Source organism: Suricata suricatta, chromosome 6 (genome assembly GCF_006229205.1).
Source record: "Suricata suricatta isolate VVHF042 chromosome 6, meerkat_22Aug2017_6uvM2_HiC, whole genome shotgun sequence".
Classification (NCBI taxonomy): Eukaryota; Metazoa; Chordata; class Mammalia; order Carnivora; family Herpestidae; genus Suricata; species Suricata suricatta.
Window position 1 is genome coordinate 119227515 of NC_043705.1, and position 24921 is coordinate 119252435.

A 24921-nucleotide genomic window follows, 5' to 3' on the forward strand; every position below is an offset into this window, starting at 1 on the left:
CAGCAATGTCAACAATAGCCAAAACATGGAAAGAGCCTAAATGTCCATCACCTGATGAGTGGATCAAGAAGATGTGGCATATATATACAATGGAGTATTACATGACAATGAGAAAGAACGAAATATGGCCATTTGTAGGAAAGTGGATGGACCTCGAGGGTGTCATGCTAAGCAAAATAAGTCAGGCAGAGAAGGACAGATACCATATGTTTGCACTCATAGGTCTAATAGGAGAACACGAGAAACCTAATGGAGGACCAGGGGGAGGGGAAAAGGGAAAGAGAGTTGGGGAGAGAGAGGGACTCGAAACTTGAGAGACTACTGAATACTGAAAAGGAACTGAGGGTTGAAGGGAAAGGGGGAGGGGGGAAAAGAGGTGGTGGTGATGGAGGAGGGCACTTGTGGGGAAGAGCACTGGGTGTTGTATGGAAACTAATTTGACAATAAACTACTTAAAAAAAAGAAAGAAAAAGAAAAAAAATGTATAAATAAGATGTTTTATATTTATGCAATAGAAAAAAAAGTAAATAAAACACACTGGATTTGATACACATTTCTATCACATCCAATTCTATGGAGTCAAATATTACAGATACAGATTTTGTGATCAATTTTTACAACTGGAGATGGAGTTTTAAAGGTCCTTAAGCCTAGGGATGCCCGGGTGGCTCGGTCGGTTAAGCATCCAACTCTTGATTTCAGCTCAGGTCATGATCTCATAGTTCATGAGATTGACCCCCACATTCGGCTCTGCACTGACAACACAGAGTCTGCTTAGGATTCTCTCTCTCCCTCTCTCTCTGCTTCCTCCCTCACTAATGCACACTCTCACTTGTGCACTCTCTCTCTCTCAAAATAAATAAGCAAACATTTAAAAATATATAAAATAAAAGTCCTCCAGCCTAACCTGTTAATTTTATAGATAAGGAGACCAAGGCATGGAGGGGTTGAGCGTTTTACTTTAAATAGCTAGCTTTGAAACAAGACCTAGTACGGTAGTCTTCCTCTGTTCTCCTACCCCTATCTAAATTAGTGCCCAGGGGCGGGAGGGGGCAGCAAATGGGTGGCTCAGTCGGTTAAGCGGTTGAGCATCAACTTTGACTCCAGTAATGATCTCACAGTTCGTGAGTTTGAGCCCAGCCCCAGGCTCTGTGCTGACAGCTCAAAACCTGGAGCCCGCTTCGGATTTTGTGTCTTCCTCTCTCTCTCTCTCTCTCTCTCTCTCTCTCTCTCTCTCTCTCTCTCTGCCCCTCCCCCACTCATGCTGTCTTTCTGTCTCAAAAATAAATATAATTAAAAAAATTTCTTTAATTAAAACATTTAGTGCACAGGGACACTGAGAAAATTCATCTCTTACAAGGTTCATCGTGCCATCTCTCTCAAGTATATGTATCCAGAAGGGATTCTGATCCAAGGCTGAATGAGATAAGGGAGGGAGTTGGGAAGGATCATAGTTAAACAGGAGACAGAGATCCTAAGCAAAGTGGTGTACAGGTACAGAAGGTATGGCAATTCAGCAGAAACAAGGAAATTAGACTGAGAGATCATGGAGGAAAGAATCTGATCTCAGTGAAGTTTCAGAAATAGAAGTCCAGCCCTAAGCCAAAAAGTTAGGGCACTTTTCTGTCAAAATCAGGGCAAGACAGTAATGGGCATGGATACAAGCCCCAAGAATTAGTGAATTATTTCTTACATTTCTTACACTGAGTAAGATATGGAATTGAGGCTTCTGTCATTTAACACATCCCAAACTGAATTCCTTATAAGCATTCTCTTCTTCCTCTACTTTCCTCAGACAAATCCCCCTGCCTTGATGGGTGGTGGTCCTAGCTACTCACCCTGGTCAGTCACTCATCCTTCATTCCTCATATGCAAACATTTACCAATGTTATGTGTCTGTTCTATATCCTAAATATCTCTCTAATCCACTTCTCTGGATTGATCTCCATTGTCACCTCTCACTCGGCTTGGACTCAGCTGGCATCTCTTAACTGATCCCTCTACTTCCTGGTTTAATTTCCTCCAATTTATCTACCACATAGACAACAGAGTGATGCTTCAAAAACAAGTCTTATGGGGCGCCTGGGTGGCTCAGTTGGTTGAGCGTCTGATTCAACTTAGGTCATGATCTCAGTTAATGAGTTCAAGCCCCCAAGCCCTGTGTCAGGCTCTGAGCTGACCGCTCAAAGACTGGAGCCTGCTTCCGATTGTGTCTCCCTCTGTCTCTGCCTCTCCCTGCTTGTGCTCTGTCTTTCTCTCAAAAATAAATAAACATTAGGGGCACCTGGGTGGCTCAGTTGTTTAAGCATCCAATTTCGCCTCAGGTCATGATCTCGCCGTTTGTGGGTTCGAGCCCCACATTGGGCTCTGTGCTGACAGTTCAGAGCCTGGAGCCTGCTTCAGATTCTGTGTCTCCCTCTCTCTCTGCTCATCCCCTGCTCATGCTTTGTCTCTCTCTGTTTCAAAAATAAATAAACATTAAAAAAATCTGATCCTGCATCTCTCTTGCATATAGTCATTTACTGAGGGCGGCAGGGGGGGCGGGGAGAAAGGCCTCCCTCTCAACCTCACTTCACCCCAATGCTACCAGGAGGGATGTGGCGAATCACTGTTTGGGTAAGGACAGATATTTGTTTGAAAAAGCATATCTGGCACACCTGGGTGGCTCAGTCAGTTTAGTGACTAACTCTTAATTTCAGCTCAGGTCATGATCTCACAGTCATGAGATGGAGCCCACATTAGGCTCCATGCTGAGCACAGAATCTGCTTAAGATTTTCTCTCCTTTTCCCTCTGTCTCTCGCCTGCTCATGCTGTTGGTCTCTCTCTTTCTCTCTCTCTCTCTCTCTCTCTCTCTCTCTCTCTCTCTCTCTCAAAAAAGGCATATTTAATGTACCCACTGTTTCTGTAAAAGTGTACAGAAATTGAAGCTTAACAAAGTCTTCTTAGCTAACCAAAACAGAGTATGTGCTCATTCTTAAGATACTGAAAAATAGTCTCCTATGAGATAAAATAGAAGCACTTGGCCCAAGGCTATCTTTTTCAATGGGAAAGCCCCACATAAACAAGCAATCAGTATCCAATTCAAACACACCCATATAGACACAACTATATCAGTTTCAGGTTTATATAGGAGGGTCACTTTCTAAGAATGTGGGTTTAGGGTCACAATATAGAATTTTTTTATTTTGGCTTATCATATCTATTAAAAGTACTTTTAATTTGTCTACATGAAAAATAGAAGTATCATGTATTTTGCTGTAACTTCTAACTAGTATTTCAGTGTCTAAAATATTTTTTCCTCCTTGAGATACACATTTTATGTGTGGGAAAACATTCAAGCCCCATGCAAGTATCTTTAGCATCTCCATATGTTTTAACTCATAGCATTTGGAAAGTTTGCTCTGCTACTAAATGCTTTATAGGCAAATCTTCCTAGGTTTAAAAATAAAATGGCAAATTGTCATCTGGCTATTAGATCTAGTCAATGACAAAGAATTCCATCTAAGTTATGGGCATTTAAACTTAGCAAAATGCTTTAATTTTATGCCATTTCTATAATCTTGAGCCACTATCTCAGTAATAAAATATAGAAGGCATAAATATAGTATGGAGTGAATTATTTCCTTTAGTGTATGTAGACTCCACACATTATTTTTACTAAGAGAAACAGATAAAAAGTACCTCTAATGCAGTCAATTTAGATGACAGCATTTGGAAATAGAGCTACGAGGAAAGACTCTGGCAGTCACTCCGTACTTAACTACTAGAGAGTCTAAACTGAGCTCTCTTCCTCTTTCACCTATTCTATTCTGATCCCTGTTAACAGTGATAGAGGGCCCAGCAATTCCCTTGGCACCACTGCCCCTACTTCGTTCTCTCCTGGACCCGCTCCCTGCTCACCCACCCCTGCTGGCCCCTTCTAGGCAGACAGACAGAAGTCAGATCTTTTCTTATGTGAGCCAGATTCTCAATCAGACAATCTTATCCTTGATAATATGCATTTCCTGGCTTCTGAACCACATATAGAGGAGAAGAGAGGCCCCTTCAACTGTGGTAGATGAATAGGTTCCCATTCTCAGAGACCCAAGAGATTGTGGTTAGAAGTACAGACTCTGGAGCCAGACTGCCTGGAGTCAAAGACCTTAGATAAATTACTCAGTCTCAGTTAACTCATCCTTAAAATGGAGATACCAATATTAACCTCATAAGCTATATAACAAGCAAACAGATTGAAAGCATTTAGAAAAATTCCTGGTTACACAGTAGGTGGACAATGTTAGTTCCTATTCTAATACTAATAGTTATTACTATTATTACTATCACTACCATCACTACAATTACTAGTATTGAAGTAGGTAGCAGTGAAAAGGAGGTGAATTCTCTGGTAAAATTCTATAGGTCATATCAGAACAAAGCTAACTGATCTCTCTGAACAAACAGTCTTGATGTAACGTTCTGTAACATATTAACAAGACTATGAATATGGGTGACTAAACAAAAGAATACACACCTCTTGACCTTCAACTAGGGACCATGTACTGTGCTTTCTACTTTCATAAAGGTTATATCATTTGATCCGTGTAACGAGATGAAGATGAAATTTATTACTCAGATAAGTAAACTGAAGTTTGGGAGGCAACGTATGTTTTTTAACCTACCAGACCTACCTGTGGAGAACTTAAAGAAGAGCACAGAAATATACGTTTCTTTGGGCTAATATAGAATATTCCCAGTAACAGTAAACATTAACACTGTTTTATGAAAAAGTATCCAAGTCAGAAACAATTGAAAGCAGTGAACTTTTAGAACACGATCAATCCACTTGTCTATTACCAGTTTTGTTTTCTAAGTGTTAATTGTGCATAGATTTTTGCAACAAAGATTATATAATTTCAAAGTAGTATCTGCATCGTTTCTGTGTCTTTTCCTTAAAACTCCCAAAGCATCCAATTCACTATTTGGTAAATACCTGATTTTATATGAGCAAGGATAATGATGAAGCCTGCAATCACCATACTTGGTAGGACATATTCTGAATTCCAGGGTTTCACAGTTACAGAAAACTGGGAATAATAAAGAATCCCTTTAAAAATAAAGTGAATGAGAGAACTGGGGTGAGGGACGGATAAATTCAGCTATAGCGAGACAAATTTTATGCAATACAAGGGAATAGCATTAAATAGAAGTGAATCTCACAGTAAGAAAATTATGTTTTTAAAATTCACCTTCATGGGCGCGTGGATGGCTCAGTCGTTTAAGCATACAATTCTGGATTTCGATGCAGGTCATGATCTCACAGGTTTGTAGGACCGAGCCCTGCATCAGGCTCTGTGCCAACAGAGGGGAGCCTGCTTGGGATCTCTCTCTCCCTCTCTCTCTTGCCCCTTCCTCACTTGTAACTCACTCTCTTTCTCTCTCTCAAAATAAATAAGCTTAAAAAAAAAAAAAACCTCTCCTTCAATTCCAAGCAGAAAGTCTTGATTTACCACTAATTTGTCTTTATACCTTCATAACACCAATTATCTCTTTAATATAGAAAAAATTCAAATTCAGACATAGGGCCTTGGCTGACAATAGTATCTAGCTAGAATTTATGATTGTTTTATTTTTAATGCAATTTAATAGCTGCTATATTCTATTAACAGCAACATTGACTTTTTATTTATGGTGGTATTACAATATTTCCTTTAGGAAACAAAAAATGGGGAGGGATTACTTAATGAACACTGGTATTTTAATGGCATGATGGAAAAGTTTTGAAACTAGAGAGACCTGATGATTGCAAAACATTGAAAATACACTAAATACCACATTTAAGAATATTTTTTTAATGTTTTTATTTATTTTTAAGAGAAAGAGACAGAGCATGAGCATGAGCAGGGGAGGGGCAGAGAGAGAGGGAGACACAGAATCTGAAGCAGGTTCCAGGCTCTGAGCTGTCAGCACAGAGCTCGATGTGGGGCTCCAACCCACAAACCACAAGATCATGACCTGAACTGAAGTCAGACATTCAACCAACTGAGCCACCCGGGCACCCCTAAGTGACACATTTTTATATGAAACATAAAATAAAATGGTTACCTGGATGCTATGTGCATTTTACCTCAATTTAAAAATAAACTGAGTAAATAAATGTTTTAAATTTTTAGAAATAAATCCATGTTTTAAAATTAAGTAAACAACAAGATGGTGTAGCTAGATGGAAAAAAAATTATGAGAGTAGTTTGCGAAATAGACTTAACTAGTGAAACTGGACTAGATTAGTAGACATGAGATTGGAGGGGGGGGGGACTATAGGAATCTCAAAGGTAGAACCCTAGACAAACTAATTTTGGTAGCTTTTTAAGACACTGGCAACCTAGTACACTCTAATCACTGCTGATTTCTGGTGGCATACCAGATGTCTTCAAGGGTTTAGGCAAAACTCCCAAAGCAGGGAGGCAGGTAAAGCATCGACTGCATCCAAACTGCCTCGGATTCTAAATCTCAGGCAGCTTCCCTTCCCCTCCCCTCACCATTCAAGTGACTGCAGCCTTCAGGATGCCCTCTGGTCACTCAGTGCCCCAATCCATTTCTTCTTCATCAGTCAGAGTTCTGTTTTGTAAATGCAGGTTTTAACTATGTTTTGAAAGGCCTGATAGGAGCCTTGCCTACCTCACAAGGCCACCATAAAAATCAAATTGTATTTGGGACATGCTTTAAAAGCGTTTTTGCAAATTCTGGATTCTAATTCATTAGTGGTTTATAAAATCAACTTAATAGATTATAATCAGTACTTTTAAAAAATGAAATCAAGTGACATGAATACTGGAGTGCTTTGTACATTGTAAGATATGAAAATGCTATGGTAAACTTCTATTTCAGTTGTATGGGTGTGTGAACATAGGTGCGGGTGTGTCAGTCTGTGTAAACATATATGTGTAGTCAGTCACAATGAAAATATAATTTACTGTGGGCATGAAAAAAAAGTTTTACAAGACATGATCAGATTGAGAGAGCATAAAAACTGATTTTTGGAATAAAACAGGGTTATTACATGATGTACACAGCAATTGGTTCCTTACCCACCTACCCCATGAGCATCAGTGTTTTCCACCCAGAGTAAAACCTTTACAGCAAAAAGTAAAGTTCTTTGTCAGATAGCTGTGAAAATCACTCTTTTAAAAAAAATTTTTATTTTTAATTAATCTATTTTTTAATTTACATCCAAACTAGTCAGCATATAGTACAACAATGATTTCAAGAGTAGATTCCTTAATGCCCCTTACCCATTTAGCTCATCCCCCTTCCCACCACCCCCACCAGCAACCCTCTGTTTGTTCTCCAGATTTAAGTCTCTAATGTTTAGTCCCTCTACCTGTTTTTATATTATTTTTGCTTCCTTTCCCCTATGTTCCTGTTTTGTATCTTACAGTCCACATATGATATTTGTCTTTTCTGACTAATTTTGCTTAATATAATACCCTCTAGTTCCATCCTCGTAGTTGCAAATGGCAAGATTTCTGAGAATCATTCTTTAAATAACTAACTATAAATAAATTGGGGCTATAACTTTAAAACACTTCTGAATTAAGATTTGATCCTTGCATTATTTTGTAGAAGAGAGCTAATAAAAGACCCAAAAACTCTGATAAGGAACAAAACTAGTAAATATTTTAAATATTCTGAATAGTTGAGGTTTAGCAGAATTTTGAAATGCTCAATAATCTGAGTATCATATATAAAAGTTTCTGAGTCTTATGAAATGTGGCAAATTATTAGGGCTTGTATAATTAGAAGAAAGAAATTAAAAAACAAACAAAACAAAACAAAACCAAAAACCACACAGAACAGGGAGGTTTGCTGTAGCAGCAAGAGTTTCAGAGCTCAAATCATCGCTGGCTGCATCCCTTCCCCAGTTGCAATGAATCAAAGAGTAGGCTAAAAGAGAATGCACACAGCCCAGAGAACTCTTCCACATTTTTGGCTCAGACATTACTTTCTGTATATAAAAGCCCTACTAGTGGCTCTATTGAGTGAACATTTAACATTTACTATTTTGTTTATAATGATTAAAACAGTAATGTTTGGCCTCTTCAGCTTACAAAATAAATCATAGCTGTCGTGAAGCTGAGAAACACAGCTCAGGAAATCTCTCTCTCGTAGAAAAGGCATCCCTTATTTAGGCTTTCTAGAGACTAGAGTCCTCCTGTAGAGATCTACCATTTTATGTGGCATAACAGCCTACCTGGACAAGTGCAAAGGACTTACCCATGCTACAGAAGATGCAAAAAAATTCCTTTTCTTTTCTTTTTTTTTTTTTTAAGAATTAGGGAACATTTACTCCATATTCCCAACTGATATAAAACAATAATAAGGGTAATACAAACTGTTCAAAATTGGCTAAAATAATACAAAATCAAAATAGATTTTCATGTAATCCAAATTCTCAACCCCAAACAGCCTATTTATCATTAGAAACTCAGAAACCATGAAAATGAATGATCAAATGTGTTTTATTCAGTCATTTCACGAATTAAATTCTTACTATTATACCAGTTGTCAAATAATAAAAATTCAACCAAGCAAACTTTAAAGCTTTATTGGCTTTATTAATCAATGCATGAAATGAGCAGCATCCCATCTAGCAAGCAGAGGGGAGCTCCAAAGGCTACAGAAAAGAAATGGTTTGTAAAGATAGAGAAAAAGCAGAAAAAAAAAATTCTTAGCGAAGAATCCTGTTGAGGCAAGGTTGCCCTCCTAAGGGTAACAGGAGAGGTCTATCAGTAATTTTCCTAGTGCTTACCAGAAAATTCCCTTGTTGACTAGTTTAAGATTACATTCCTGAGGTGTTGGAACTAGCTTTGGGTTCGGTATTAAGTCTTGGTTTACTGACTTGGAGCCTTAACCAAAGTGACACCATTTTGGGCCTGTGGTTTTCTTTCTAACATAGTACACTACTCTTTAAAAAGGCATAATTTAAAACACTGTGAAATAATTACCTTTACATTAAACTTCATCCATTTGTCAATCTAGCTGCAAAAAATCTTCAAAATCCAAACATTACCACTACCTCCCTGGTCCTGGAAATTATCTGGGCATCTGCAACAGCCAGTTCCAGTCTCCTTACTTCGACCTTTCTCCCCTTCTAGTTATTCTCCATGCAAAATGGCCTAAATGATTGCCAGAGGCGAGAGGGTGGAGGAGGGATGGGTCAAATGGAAGGGTATAAAGGATATTAACAGGTATAAACCTCCAGTTATTAAAAATAAATAAGTCACAGAGAAGAAAAGTACAGCATAGGGAATATAGTCAATAAAATTGTTCGGTGACAGATGGTAACTATACCTATCGTGGTGAGCACTGAGTAATGTATAGAACTGTTGAGTCATTATATTATACACCTGAAACTAGTATAACACTGTATATGAATTATACTTCAATTTTTAAAACACAGCCAGAGTGATTCTCTTAAAATTACAACTTGGATCACGTCATTCCTAAAATCCATCTAATGGCTTCCCATTACCCTAGAGGAGTATTCAAACTCCTTTACATAGTTTGCCAGGCCCTTTTAACCTGATAGCCTCCCCCCGCACCCGCCCCCGCAACCTCTTCCCGATTCTTCTTCACTCTTCCCTAGAAAGGAAGGTTGTGCATTAATCTGACCTGTGATTATAGGAAAAATTAACTGACAATGCTTGGCTTAGCTCCTCACTTTTCCTTCTTGAGCCCAAGCTGACCTTAAGGAGTAATTCTCCTCTGCTTTTCCATGCCCAAAGTCATCCCGGGGGCAAGCCTGGCTGATTTCAGTATGGAAGAGACTGGGTGGGCAATTCTGTCCAATTCTAGGAGTCAGTTAGCAGACACTTCTGGCTGTGATCCTCCTCCATCCTCTTTAACAAAGGTGGGTTCTGGGTCTTCATCTGTCGTGCTTTGGTGATTAGTCTTATTTTGTAATTTGTTTAGAACTCATGTAGGGAAGAGGGTGCTAATTATTAGGGCTACTAAAAAACCCAATTCACTGAAACAAACACACATGTAAGGCCCACACACACCTTCCATGTGAGGACAGGAAAGAATCTAGAAATGTTCATCTCTGTGTGGAGTAGCTAGTAGTAACTCATTTTCTTCATATGCTTTTCTAGTTTGGGTGTTTTTACAAATAACTATAGATTACTTTTATAATCAGGGGAAAATAGCCAAATTAACTTTCTTTGGGAACCATTAAATAGAGCAAAGGCACCAGGTTTTCTGAGGAAACATGAACTGAGTGTTAGATACATGTCTAACGAAATTCAAAAAGTGTTGCAAAATAACTGCCTCTGATCATGATTACCTGCCATGCAGATAAAAGTGCCTCACTTTTTGACAGATATTTCATAATTACTTTCATTTTACTATTTTGACTAAATTCAAGTCACCAAATAGTGACCAAAAACTACATCACTCATTCTCTTGAATCTGTATAGCCCATCTGGTCTATTTGATCAGTGTAATGAAAATATAAGGTTATACGAACTGTTCACTTAAAATATTTATGCATTTGACTGCAGAACAGCAACTCTTATTCATACATTTTAAACTAGAAGTTCCTGGTTCCTGACTGATTTCCTTTTTTTCTGTCCTATTGATCAATATACATCCACAAATATAAATATTTGTTTTTACTCATACCACATTTAGAAGAAAATTCTAATTCTTCTAGTTTAAATTCTAATTCTTTTAGTTTAAGTTAAAATGTTTTAAGAATATTTATAATCTTCATAAGAAAAATGTTTATGTTTAATTTAATTTTAACTTTTCTTCTGGCTTCCCTGGGCAACTTTGATCAGTATATGATCATCTAAATCTAAAAACTCTTTCATACGTTATTTTCACCAGTTATATTTTCTTCTTTCTGATGGATGTATACACATACATACAATGGAATATCACTCGGCAACCAAAAAGAATGAAATCTTGGGATGCCTGGGTGGCTTAGTTGGTTAAGTGTCCGACTTCAGTTCAGGTCATGATCTCACGGTTCATGAGTTCGAGCCTCACGTTGGGCTATATGATGACAGCACAGAGCCTGGAGCCTGCTTTGGATTCTATGTCTCTTTCTCTTCCTCTGCTCCTCCCCGACTCATGCTCATTCACTTGTTCTCACTCGCTCTCTCTCTCAAAAATAAATAAACATTAAAAAAACTTTTTTAAAAGAATGAAATCTTGCCATTTGCAACAACACGGATGGAACTAGTATATTATGCTAGGTAAAAGAAGTCAGTTAGAGAAAGACAAATACCATATGATTTCACTTATACGTGGAATTTAAGAAACAAAACAGATGAATATAGGGGAAGTGAAGGAAAAATAAGATAAAAACAAGGAGGGCAGCAAACCATAAGAGACTCTTCAATACAGAGAAAAAACTGAGGGTTGCTGGAGGGGAGATGGGTGAGAGGGCTAAATGGCGGAAGGGGATTAAGGAGGGCACTTACTGGGATAAACACTGGGTGTTATATGTAAGTGATAAATCACTAACTTCTCCTGAAACCAATACTGCACTGTATGTTAACTAACTTGAATTAAAATTAAAAAACAAAACAAAAAAAACATTTTCTTCTTTCTGTATGTTAATGTCTATGCATCAAGGCAGGGTATAAGTTTTGCCTTTTTCAGGAAACTGTGCAAGATCTACGTCTCAAATTTAGAGTCTGAAAGCAAGGATGTTCAGAATAAAATTTACATATCCAGAGTGTAAGTAAACTAAACCCTTGAAATTTAATTCAGCAAACACTTATCAAACCCCTACCACGGGTACAGGCTCTTGAATCAACTTCCTGGGATGAAATCTCAGTTCTGCCACTTACTAACTGTAATCTTGGTAGGCAACTCAATTGCTTTGTATTTTGTTTCCTTGAATCTGCAAAGGGATGACAGTAACAGTACTTATATCATGGAATGCTATAAGGATTAAATGGAATATTACATGTAGAGAGTTAAAAATACCACCTATCCAACAGGAAGTACCACTAATTGCTGTTAAAGTAGTCATGGGGGGAGGGGAGGAGAAATCTAGCTCTATATGAAGATGTTCCTCTTATCTCAGCTTTACCTGGAATAATACTCTAACAACCACCCTCCTCCAAAGGTAATGCTTCAGTGTTCTGCCGGGGTGAGGGAAGGGGAGGGAAGAACAGGGATCTGGTTGCACACGAGAGAGAAGGGAACCGAAGGATAAACCAGTTTGTCTTTTATAGGCTTCTGCCACCACGGCTAAGGTTTCTGCTTTCTCTCGTTGGCTATGTCAGTTACCATTCATGAGTCTGGTTTTCAGCTTCCAAAAGTGTCTTGAGTTCTCTTTTCTGCTGTCATCTCCCCCCTAATTCTATTCATCCATGAGGTTTTATGCTTTTACAAATGCGTTTTCTGTCATTTTAGTGGGGTTTCAGGAGGGAGCAGAGCTGAATGTGCTTGATTTATCCTGTTTAACTGAAAGTGTCAAATTCAATTGCTTTATTACTGACCTCAAAAAACAAAGACAATAATCATTTATTATAGAAGAATAACTTTTAACTTTTTCAAAAGCCAGTATTTTCTCATTTAAAAAATGCTGCTTCCAATAGTATATGACATAAGCACTGTAAGTAAAACTTTAAAGCTTTCATTAAAATAAGTGACAAATTAGAACTTAACTTCAGGGCCTGCACATAATTTTGCACAGTTTTGATGGCTATTTGTGTTTTGAGTCAATGACAAACTGTTTTGAAAAGTAAACTTTGAGAAATATGTGTGTTTAAAACATTGTAGGACAATTTGTATGCCACGTATTTTCTCTCAATTGTTTATTTTCTTTTTAAATAATTTTTAATGTTTTATTTATTTTTGAGAGAGAGAGAGCGTGAGCAACAGAGGGGCAGAGAGAGGGAGACACAGAATCCGAAGCAGGCTCCAGGCTCTGAGCTGTCAGCACAGAGCCCAACGTGGGGCTCGAACCCACGAACCGTGAGATCATGACCTGAGCCAAAGCTGGACACTTAACCGACTGAGCCACCCAGGTGTCCCTTGAGTGTTTATTTAAAAAGGTACTCATAGTTCATGTATCTACTCAGGCGCATTAATCAGTAGATATATAACATTCTTATTCATTGATGGTGACTGTATTTTCATACATTTTCACACTAACCAGTGGATACATAACATTCTTATTCATTATTGGTGACTGGCTGTAACAGGGTTCTACATTCTCATCTTTTTAAGCCATACCTTCAGTCACCAAGGAATTCGTTAAAATCTGATACTTTGACAGGCAGAGTTCGATAGTGTTCTGAGATCTAACCTTACCATTCTACAAAAACAGTAAGCTGACTGACTAGGAGCTAAAGAGAAAAAGGAGGAAGAAGACCAATAGTTATTAAGAACCTGTTATGTCCAAGTCCCACTCTGGGTACTTCACATATATTACTTAACATAATCCTCAAAATAGTCTGACAAGATACAGATCATGCCTTCATTTCATGAATAAGAAAAATGAGGCACAGAATGCTTAGGAAACTCGGGACTTATAGAGAGAAAGGCCCAAGCAATGTACAATGTAATTCATGTCTCAGGTGTCATTTACAAAATGAATGGCAGGTATGCAGTAGATAGTTAGTTGTCCACATCATTTTAGATTCGCAATATTAGTCCTAATGAAGACATAAAATTCCATATTCAAATTTTTAACAATGCTCTTTATATTTTTCAGAGATACGGCATTTTTTCTCGAAGGAAGATATTAGAAAATTTTCCTAAATAATTTGCTTTTTAAAATCATTTAAAAACTTTCCTATTAAACTCTAATAACTTATAAAATAAATAAATAAATAAATAAATAAATTAAATAAAATCATTTAAAAATAGCATTTCCCCCTCTATAATGTACTTTGCTCCCCCATATAATTGATACTTTGCTGCTTTAGCTTGAACTGATATTGGCCAAAAGCTGTAAATCACTGTTAAATGACCAGTCCTCGTGGAAAGAAAGGAGAAGACACCGGGAGGAAGGCATGAACCAGGACTACAAACACAGTGGCAGCCAAAGGAAGTCATGTTTAACTCATGAAAGCCCTCTGATGACACTCAAAGAATACAGATAAATCCAAATCTCAAAAAACTCCCCATACATTATTCCCAAGGTTGACAGCTAAAGTGGTACATCACAAAAATTAAAAACAAGACTAAAACAACTGTTGGGGATGGAATAGTCTCAAAGGGAGATTTTTGAATGAAATGAGTTACATTTGTAAGTGACAGTAAATGATAAATGACTATGTAATAAAATGTTTTTCCAAAACAGTTATGTGACACTAAAATTACACAAGAAATGACAATTCTGTCATAAAAGAAGATTGGAAATAAAGACAAAATACTACACACTAAAAATATTTCAGAGCATTCTTTTTAAAATCTCCAAAATCTACAATATCGACAGGTTAATACTCTAAGGAAGTCTAAGTTGTTCTAATGGTATAAATGAAAAAGATGAGGTAAACATTCAGAATTCTCCTTCATAAGCAACTGGTGGCTCAGTAGGTTAGGTGTCCAACTCTTGGTTTCAGCTCAGGTCATAATCTTGTTGTTTGGTGAGTTTGAGCCCTGCATCTAGCACAGAGCCCACTTGGGATTCTATCTCTCCCTCTCTCTGCCCCTCCCCTACTCAAACTGTCTCTCTCAAAATAAATAAATAAACTTTAAAAGAAAGAAAACCTCTCCATAAAATTCTTCCTTTGCACTCATAGGTTCTCTTAGTGTATATACTCAGAGTTTACTCTGAAACTCTGTGAGAGCAACTAGTGCTTTTCTTTTCAGTGGCTATGACAGCTTCGTAAGAATGTACAAAAAGCAGGGGGATAAAAAAACCTCTCCCTTAAAAAATTACTACAGAATGTAGTTAATAAATAGTATGGGAATTTGGCCTGAACTAGTTTATACAAGATGTGAGAGAAGAAGGATCAAAGCCTAATCATGGAAATTTAATAGAAAATACTATGAAAAGCAAATTTTTAAATCTCAAAAATTATCTATAAATTATAAGGCACAGCATATGTGTCCAACAGTGAGGAATGACTTCTGTGAGACCCCAAGCAACCTCGAGGTACCCAGGGACTCGAGTGCCACCCCTCCCACAAAACGTTCTCATTCTGCTTGATTTTCCTTGTGGTACTTATCATCTGAAATTAGCTTGAAAAGATTCAAAACATTTTGAGAAGTAACAATCTCAAAAGAGCCTTTCAATGTGACTGCTTTGACGAAGAATAGCCCTTGTTAGGTTTAGTAAAATAACCGCATCATCATTCTGCAATCCCAACGGATCCTAGTGGTTCCCTAAATTCCACACCTCCCGGAGATCCTGACTAGGAGTACCAACCCTGACCCTCTTAGCTTTCCCTAACTTTTCCCTATTCTGGGCATTATACAAGGTAAAGAAAGTAAAGAGATTATTCTCTTCTTTACAAACTACTTACAGGTTTACATTTCTTTTGTTTCATTCTCAGTGAGGTGGTAGGTGCTCCAAAATACCAGGTAAAATGTTCCTGATCTAAACAGCTAGCTAGCTAGAGATACAGAGATATGGAGAAAAGTACACAAGGCTACATGACAGGTAATTTAAAAGCATTATGGGGTAGAGATAGAAAAATGAGAGCAAAGAAGCAATTAATAAAAATATAATAAATTTTTTGAAAAGTATATATTTCAGGTATGTAAAATGATCCCATTTAAAGAAAGAAATTAGAGCTAATCTCTATTCACTAAAAAGGTTTAAATTTGAAAAAAAGCAAATTAGAGCTATGTCTATTCACTTACAAGGTTGCCCACACAATGCTTACAAGTAAAAAAGTAAACTGTAAATTCTCTAACTAAAAACAAAACCGTTTAATGCATGTTTATATACACAAAGGGAAAGATGAAAAAGGATATATATCAACCGAAGTTTCACATGGGTTATCTGATGGTGACTGGAGACATTTAAAGATGTGTAGTACACTGGATTTAAGCCACTGCTAGTGATTATATTTCCTGTATTCTCTTTCTTTTATACCTGTTCTTTTCCATACTGGGAGCTTCACTTGTCCAGAAACTTATCTTCTGATGTCATTACTACTTCTTGCCTGAGCCTTCTCTGATCCACACCAACCATTCTGTAGGATGGTTGGGAGTGTGGGCACTGATCAGTCACTGAGCTGGAGATGTTTCTGCAATATCTCTTAGGCTTGAGACTTTCCTGGTAAGGGGCTGCAGAATGTGGTAGTTAGGCACAGCCCCAGAATCTGGGCAGGGGGTGTAGGCCAAAGGAGAAGTAGAGGCAGTAAGGTGGAGAATAGGTCAAGCTGCTGCTGACAGTACCCTACTGCCAAATAAAACAGCTTCAAATACTATTCCTTCCCATCACCTGTCTATGAAAGGCAAAAATAAATAAATATCATGGTCCTCATTTTTCTGCCAAAAGCTTAGTTTATAAATAGTGATTGCAATACAAGTAAACACAGCATGTTCTTTTAGTAAAGAGTTAGCATATTGTAGATTCTTAATAGATATTAAAGAATAGCAACACTGCTTTGAGAAAAATATGCCGAACGAATTTGGTATGTTTTTATATGAACAGAAGAAGTCACTAACTATTCATGAGACCATACAATGCTGGAATATTTTAAAAGTCAGAAATTAAACTTGAAAAGTAATTTTTTAATTAAAAAAAGAAATTGTGCTTGAGAGCCATGCAAACAATTTTCAAAAAGCCACCTATGTTAATACAGAGTACATTATTTATACTTCATTAAAGATATACGAAGAATTACCTCAATAGATTTCTCCCCTATCCTTTCTCTATCTCTGTCTCATTGTGGCTTCATATAAATAGAATAGTTTTTTATGTGCTGTTTTTAAATGTGTTCTTAAACATAAATTGACAACGTTATTTCATCACCCTTCCAGAATACATTCATGCACTCATTCATTCAACAAATCCTAATCAAAGATCGCTGTATACTAGGTATGGTTCTTTGCTCTGAGAATACAGCAGGGAGCAAAGTAGACAATAATCCTTTCCTTCATGGAGCCAATATCCTACTGGAGGCAAACAGCCAACAAACAAGTGTGTAAAATATACAGTAGAGTATGTGAGATGGTGATCAGCATTATGGAAGAAAATAAGAGGGACAGACAGCACTACTGGTGGGGAGAAGGGTGGACTCAAGGAAGAGAAGAGAAGAGAATGTGTGAGCAAAGAACTAAAAAATGTGAAGGATGAAAGCCACACGGACATGTAGGAGAAGCATGTTTAAGGTTGAGAGGACTTCTGCTTTCACTGAAACCAAATCAGGGAGTGTACTGTTAAATGTCCTACGTCACCATACACTATTTTGCAGCTCCTTCACCTTACTCCACCATGTGCTGGACTTCTTGCCACTGCTCAAATATATGCTGGTGAATGGGTCTGAGAGACCAAGGAGGCAGTGCAGACCTGTAGAAACTCCTCTGAAAAGCCCTTCTTCCCAAATTGACAGGCCATCATCACATGACTGAAAGGGATGTTGGACAAACACTCTTCTTGCGTACCACTGTCCAACAGGAATTTCTGTATGGATGGGGATGCTCTTTATCTGTGCTGTCCAATGAGGAGCACATGAGTAGACACTTGTGGTTACCTGGCATCGAGAAGTGTTATGTGACTAAGGAACTGTAGTTTTAATTGTAAATTTTAACTAATTTAAATTAAAATAGTCATTGTAGCTAGTGGCTACCACACCAGCCAACATAGAGGTAGGTCTTGAGAACACAGGAATTGTTTACTAATAGATATTTCTATAAGAAGAAATATTTCATTTAATTTAATATTTCATGCTAAAGTTCATGTCAGTCTAATAAGAATTCTATGAGTAAATAGGGCAATAAAGCTTAACCACTATTTACCATGTAATTCTCTGGCGACTGCATGGAAAAACTACTGCTAGTAGGCCTTTTTTTTTTTTACCTCAGTTTTAGGGTTTCCCTGTGGGTAATGTATTACTGCTGAAGTAATAATTAAGAAATTTTGTAAAATGCTGTGGTTTTAAAAATATTTATTTATTTTGGGGAGAGTGCAAGTGGGGGAGAAGCAGAGAGAGGAATAGATGATCCAACCCTGGCTCTGCACTGATAGTACTGACAACAGCAAGCCCGATGTGGGGCTTGAACTCATGAACCATGAGATCATGACCTGATTGAAGTCTGATGCTCAACCGACCAAGACACTCAGGTGCCCCAGTAAAATTCTGTTCTTAAATCAAGCTGTGTTTCCTGCTAACAAGTTTTTCTTCTCAATTTGATTTGTCTTTAGGTGACATATATTCATATGCAAATGTAAATATATGAAAACATATAACAAAGGGGGTGTCGAATCATAAGTTATACCTTCATGTACACTTTAATCCTAACAAAATAGAATCAAACACTATGATTAAGCTAAATACCTTAAAAGATTTGGGGGAGGTGTTGAACTGACATTTAAATAGCTTTGTTTTTTACAAAAATGGAAACAGAAGATATTCTTTATTTCACCATGCTATGCAAGGCCAATCTTTAAAAACGATCCATGGGGTGCCTAGGTGGCTCAGTCGGTTAAACGCCTGACTTCAGCTCAGGGTATGATCTTGCAGTCCGTGGGTTTGAGCCCTGCATCGGGCTCTGTGCTGATAGCTCAAAGCCTGAAGCCTGCTTCAGATTCTGTGTCTCCTTCTCTCTCTGTCCCTCCCCTGCTTGCACTCTGTCTCTCTCTCTCTCAAAAATAAATAAACATTAAAACATTTTTTAACTATCCTCCACTTTATTAAAATATATGGATTCTAAGAGAAAGGCACACATATATGCATATGTGTTTAGTATGCATTATACTAAATACACCACTGTTAAAGCTACACAAGAAAACTTCATGTCTTAGAACTTCTGTTTAATCCAAGAGCAACCAGAGAGGATGAAAGCCAGTTACTAAAAAATTTATTGCTTGGTTAAAACTCCGTTTACAATTCAAAGGATTTCTAAAATCTCTGTGCTGTTATGAAGCTTTATGGGGTTTACAATGGAGATGAAAACAGAAATAAAAAGATCTGACAAACAGAAAATGCCTAAGATATTTCTAGCATTATCAACATGGATTCTTTTCTCCCTATCATTACTTTTTACCTTATTCCAAGACGAATAAATTTAATTCATCTGCCTAAAAAAGACAACTATGTTTCCTAAGATCCCTTTTACAATGTAAATATCTGAAGGGCAATTTTGTTTAAAAGAATGTTATTTTTATAATTTTTAAAAGAACAAGAATATAAACTCCACAAGACAGGAAATTTTTGATAATCTACAGTATTCCCAATCACTATATAGTGTCTAATATATAGTAGGTACTTAATAAGTATTTGTTGAATTAATACTTTTATCAGGATCTTTTATTAAAATAAAGATAGCCAAACAGTATTATAATGTTAGTAAAATTTTCATTTTAACACTTATGAAAAAATCTTGTTTTATCATCTCTACATACAACAAAATCCTTTCTAAAGCTTATTGGTAATTCTGTGAATTAGCCAAAGACTTTCACATATTTCACAGAATTATTTACACAGAGTTCTGTGATCCCTCCAATTTTTTTTTTATTATAACAATGATCTGAGACTAGAAAGGAATATCTGAAACCTATTTAAATAGTATATCATGGAATCTTAAAAACAAAATATTATTTAAATTACTACAAGAATAACTGCAAATCTACTGATGGGCCATCCTAGATATTTCCTGGTTTTCTTAAATATTTTAAACAGTATTTTCTAGTTCTCTGCTTGGTCTTGTTTTATATTACTGTCAAATCCTTCACTTTCAAAATCAAGTACACTAAGACACCAAATAATAAAACTGCACTATGCTTTTTAAATTTTATACCAAAAGATCGACTTCATTTTAAATACAATCTAATACACACTGGAAAATACTGAGCTGGAATGTTTTCTGAAATGCTGTTTACTGCAAATGTCCCAATGTTTTATCAACTAACACTGAAGTTTAAATTAGGGCTAAACTCAGGAAACTGACCTTCATAATATTTTAACATAATGTTTGTCTTTATAAGGTGGTTTTCTTCTAAGAAAAATGGACTTATATGTCCTAGACTTACAGTTAGATTTCGGTCCCAGATCTGTATGCTTCCATTCTGGCAGGCAGCCGCTATGAGGTTTCCGTCTCTACTATATGTGCACGTGGTGGGAATCACTTTTTTACCCTGCACCGTCCGTGGTTTAAACACACTTTTTTGCTTCCTTGGATTTTCAACTTCCCATGTTCTCACAGTCCTAAATATAATAGAGATATTTTCATTTACAAAAAAGAAAGGAGTTTAAAATTCAGAAGAGCTCATAAAGACCACTTCACTTTGTGAGCATATAAATCTAATATTTATTTTAAAATAAAATGCACACTGTAAAAGTCTCCATTTGCAAATGAAGTTACTCACTGAAATAAAGTGAACCAATTGAATCATGCTGTCTTCAAATCAAACAGCAAGTAGCAAATTCTACTTCAAAGCTATCAGTTATAAGTTCTAACCCTCCACAAACAAACACTCCAAACAATTCTGACTATACACTCTGATCAGTAAAACTGTTGAATATTCACCCCCTATATACACACATTAATTTCTAAATTACCTACATATGTTAATATGCTGTTATATAACATATCCCAGAAACACACTGAAAAAATAAGTCGCTGAAAAAAGAATAATGTCCCTCTCTAGGGCCCAGGAAAAGATCTCATGCCTCTGGGGAAGAAGCAGAAACAAAACTGTCTGCCCTGAATTTTCAACAAGTAAAAAGAAATGGCAGTCCAAGGCTGGGGGAGGTATGGAGTACCCTCTTGCTTAAAGTCCCAGGCAAACGAGCACTGCCACTAAGGAAGGCTAAAACAAAATTGTTATGACCCAGAGAGAGAGAAAAGGAAAAAAAATCCTATAAAATACAGAACAATATAGATGAGTTCAGCAACTACTTGACAGAAACTATCAAAGCCAAGGCACTATGGAACATCTCTAAAGTTCTAAAAGGAAAAAAAAAGGCAGTCTGATATTCAACAGGCCATGAAAATATATTTCACAAATAAGGTAAAATAAAAACTTTTTCAGATGGATGAAAGCTGAGATAATTCATTTCCTTCAGACATATATTACAAGAAATGCTAAAGGAAGTTCTTCAGGAAGAACAATGATGATACAAATGGAAATGTGAATCTACACAAAGAAAGGAAGAGTGCCACAAATGGTAAAAATGTAAAAGATATTTTTTAAAATGTTTAAATCTTTTTAAAATATACATGACTAAAGTGAAACAATGTATTGAAAGATTTATAGCATATGTTCAAGTAAAAAGTAAAATATAGGTCAACAATAGCAGAAAGGTTGGGAAGAAGATATGGAAGTATAGTTTTACACTATACTGGCAATCTATAGTATTATTTGAAGAGAGACTTTGATACATTAAAGATATATTACAAAGTCTAGAGCAATCACTAACATATATTTATGATGAATATTAATAATTGGAGATAAAATAAAAATGAAACAAAAACAAGAAGAGATAAAAAATAAGAACCATGGGATAAATATAAAACAAACAGCAACATGGTAGGTTTAAATCCAATCTCATAAATAATTACATTAAATAAAAACTGCATTAATTATAAATATCTAAAAACTCTAATTAAAAGATTAATATTGTCAGGTTGGATTAGATAAAAGCAAGAGTCAGCCGATTCTGTCTTTTAAAAATATACAAAAATGTTTAAATATGAAGACTTAGATAGGTTGTTATAGTAAAAAGATGGGGGAAAATGTACCAGATGAACATAACCAAAAGAAATTAAGTTAATTATTATTAACTATATTAATGTTCAATAAAGTGTCAGAACAAGGAATAAAACTAGAGGCACAGGAGAAAATTTTACAATGATAAGAGTCAATTGATCAAGAAGACATAACAATCCTAAATGTACATGCCACTAATAACAGAGCTTCAAAATATGAAAGCAAACTTAACAGAAATAAAAGTAAATATAGCAAATCCATATTTATAGTTGTATACTTCAACATTCCTCTCTCAGTGCCCAATAGAAAAAAGTAGATCCTGGATTGCTCCCCAAAAAATCAATAAGGATATGGAAGACCTCAAAAGCAATTCCAAACAAGTTGAGCTAACTGACATTTATATAGCACTTCAGCCAACAACAAATGAATGTACATTATTTTCAGGTGCACACTGAACCCACTCTGGGCCATAAAACAAATATAAACACACTAAAAATAACCAAAATCATAAAAACATATGTACACTGCCAAAAAAATAAAATTATATAAGTAATCAATAACAGAAAATACATCTTTTCCAAAACATGTAGAAAATTCAGAAACAATTGTAAATAATCCATGGGTCAAAGAAAAAATCACAAGGGATAGTCGAAAAACTTTGAATCCAATAAATGAAAACACAATACATCAAAATTCATGGTATTCAGCTAAAACAGAACACAGAAGAAAAACATAGCATTAACTATATGTATTAAGAAAAAAGAAAGGCCTAAAGTTAGTGATCTAAGATTCAATCTTAAGAAGCTAGAAAAAAGAGAGAAAATTAAATCTAAAGCAAATAAAAAGAAGGAAATCAAATGAGAGTACAAATGAGTAAACTAGAAAACAGAGAAACCAAAACCTGATTCCTTGAGAAGATCAATAAAATTAATAAACCTTAAGCTGGATTAATGAGAAAAACAAAAATTAGAGACAATATCCAAAATCAATGTCCTGAATGAAAGAGAGGATATCACTACCATAAAGCTCAACAACACTAAAAGGATAATAAGGGAATTTTATAAGTGAATTTATATAAATACATTTGCTAATTTAGATGCACAAATTTCCTTGAAAGACACTAACTACCAAAGTTCACTCAATTAAGAAATAAATAACTGGAATATTCTATATGATTAAAAAGCTGAATATATAGTTAAAAATCTTCCCATCAAGAAAACTCTAGATGGCTTCACTATTGACTTTTGGCAAACATTTAAGAAAGAAGTAATACTCAGTCTATACAGACTCTTCCAAACCATAGAACAGGAAACACTGCCCAAGACCCATTCTATAAGGTGTGCACTACACTGATGCCAAAACCAAAGTGACTACAAGAAAACTATGGTTCCATATCCCAATAAACAGAGACACAAATGTCCTTAACAAATATCAGTAAATTCAAAGTAGCAGTATATAAACATAATAATACACCATGATTAAGTGGTATTTAAACAAGGAATGCAAAGAATTTAAAGGAATGAAAATTAAACAATATAATGCACCCTATCAACAGACAATAAAAGATATAGGATCATCTCAATCCATGTGAAATAAACATTTGACAAAAAAATCCAACTTTTATTCATAATAAAAACTCTCCACATACTAGGAAAAATGGAACTTCCTTAGCTTGATTGAGGCATCTATGAAAAACTTACAAGTAAAATACATAATAATGAAGAAAGGCTCAATGCTTTCGTCTTAAGGTTAAGAACAAAGCCATGATATCAAACTCTCACCATGTCTTTATGCTGGAGTTGCCAGCCAGGGCAGTAAGGTGAATAAAAAAACTTAAAGGCTTGTAGACTGGAAAGAAGAAATAAAACTATCTTTATTAAGAGACCACATGATTATATACATAGAAAAATCCAAGAATCTATAAAAAATACTACTAGAACTAATAGTGAGTTTATCAAAGTCACAGATTACTAGGTCAATAATCAATTTTATTTCCATTGACTAGCAAAACTTACATGTTGAGATTATAAAAACAAAACCATTAATAATGGTATGAATAAACATGGAATCTGACAAGATATGTGTAGCATCTGTACACTGAAAACCATAAAATGCTTCTGACAGAAATTAAAGGAGATTTACATATATGAGAAGATATACCGTATTCATGGATCAGTAGTCAATATTAAGATTTCAATTTCCCCCTAATCTTTAGATTCAATACAAGTTGAATCAAAGTTCCAGCAGAGTTTTTTTTGAGATAGAAATTGGATAAGATAATTCAAAAATTTATGTGGAAATGCAAACAACTTGGAACCGCCTGCACAATTTTGAAAAAAAAAAAACAAACTAGGGAAGTCACTATACCTGGGTTTCCATATTATAACACCCCACACTATAACACCGATCATATAAGTTGTAATTACACATATTAACACCTATTCCTTCTACAAGAAGTGCACTTGGGAACAAGTGCTCTCTCTGTCTCTATCACTCTCTCTTTTAATTTTTGTATGCCTAGTGTCAGTACCATCTCTTGAATACAATAGGAACACGACACATGATGGGTCCTCAATAAATGTTTGTTTTAGAATAAAAGAAATTCACTCCCTATCTAAGCATTCTAGACATCAACTTTACTGAGGTATAACCAATATACAATAGATACAGTTGATTTTTAAGTGTATAGCTTTCAAATACCCAGCGTTTTTTGTCAAATATTTATGATTTATTCCAAATTAGAGTTTGAGGTGTTTTATAAATAACTTTTGCATATCCTCTCCCTAAGCTTTGCTTGGGAACTTAATTGATTGCTTAACATTACCAAACCCTAGTTTACAGAGCTATCAAACCCAGTGCCTGACATAAGATTGCACTGACTACATTTTAGGAATTAATGACTGGCAAGATGTAAGTTCAAGTAAAAGTCTGGAAACAGTACACACAGAAAGATTAAATAGGCACCCTGGGAATCCAGGATTTAAAGGAGCCTACTGGGGAGCCAGGAGACTAGAAGCCATCAACAGTGTGACAGACACTGGTAGCAGCATACTCCAACATCCATTCTCTTTTCTTCTCAGTTAAAGTCTAT

At 35.9% G+C, this 24921-nt stretch overlaps 1 protein-coding gene across 2 annotated transcripts in view; it reads right to left on the bottom strand.

Moving 5' to 3' along the window:
* WDR70 (WD repeat domain 70) overlaps window positions 1–24921 on the bottom strand; it is a 296048-nt gene that overhangs the window by 88013 nt on the left and 183114 nt on the right. For both annotated transcript variants that reach the window (XM_029940982.1, XM_029940983.1), the window contains one exon: window positions 20151–20325. In XM_029940982.1, the coding sequence (XP_029796842.1) occupies window positions 20151–20325 (175 nt within the window). The remainder of the gene's footprint in view (window positions 1–20150; window positions 20326–24921) is intronic.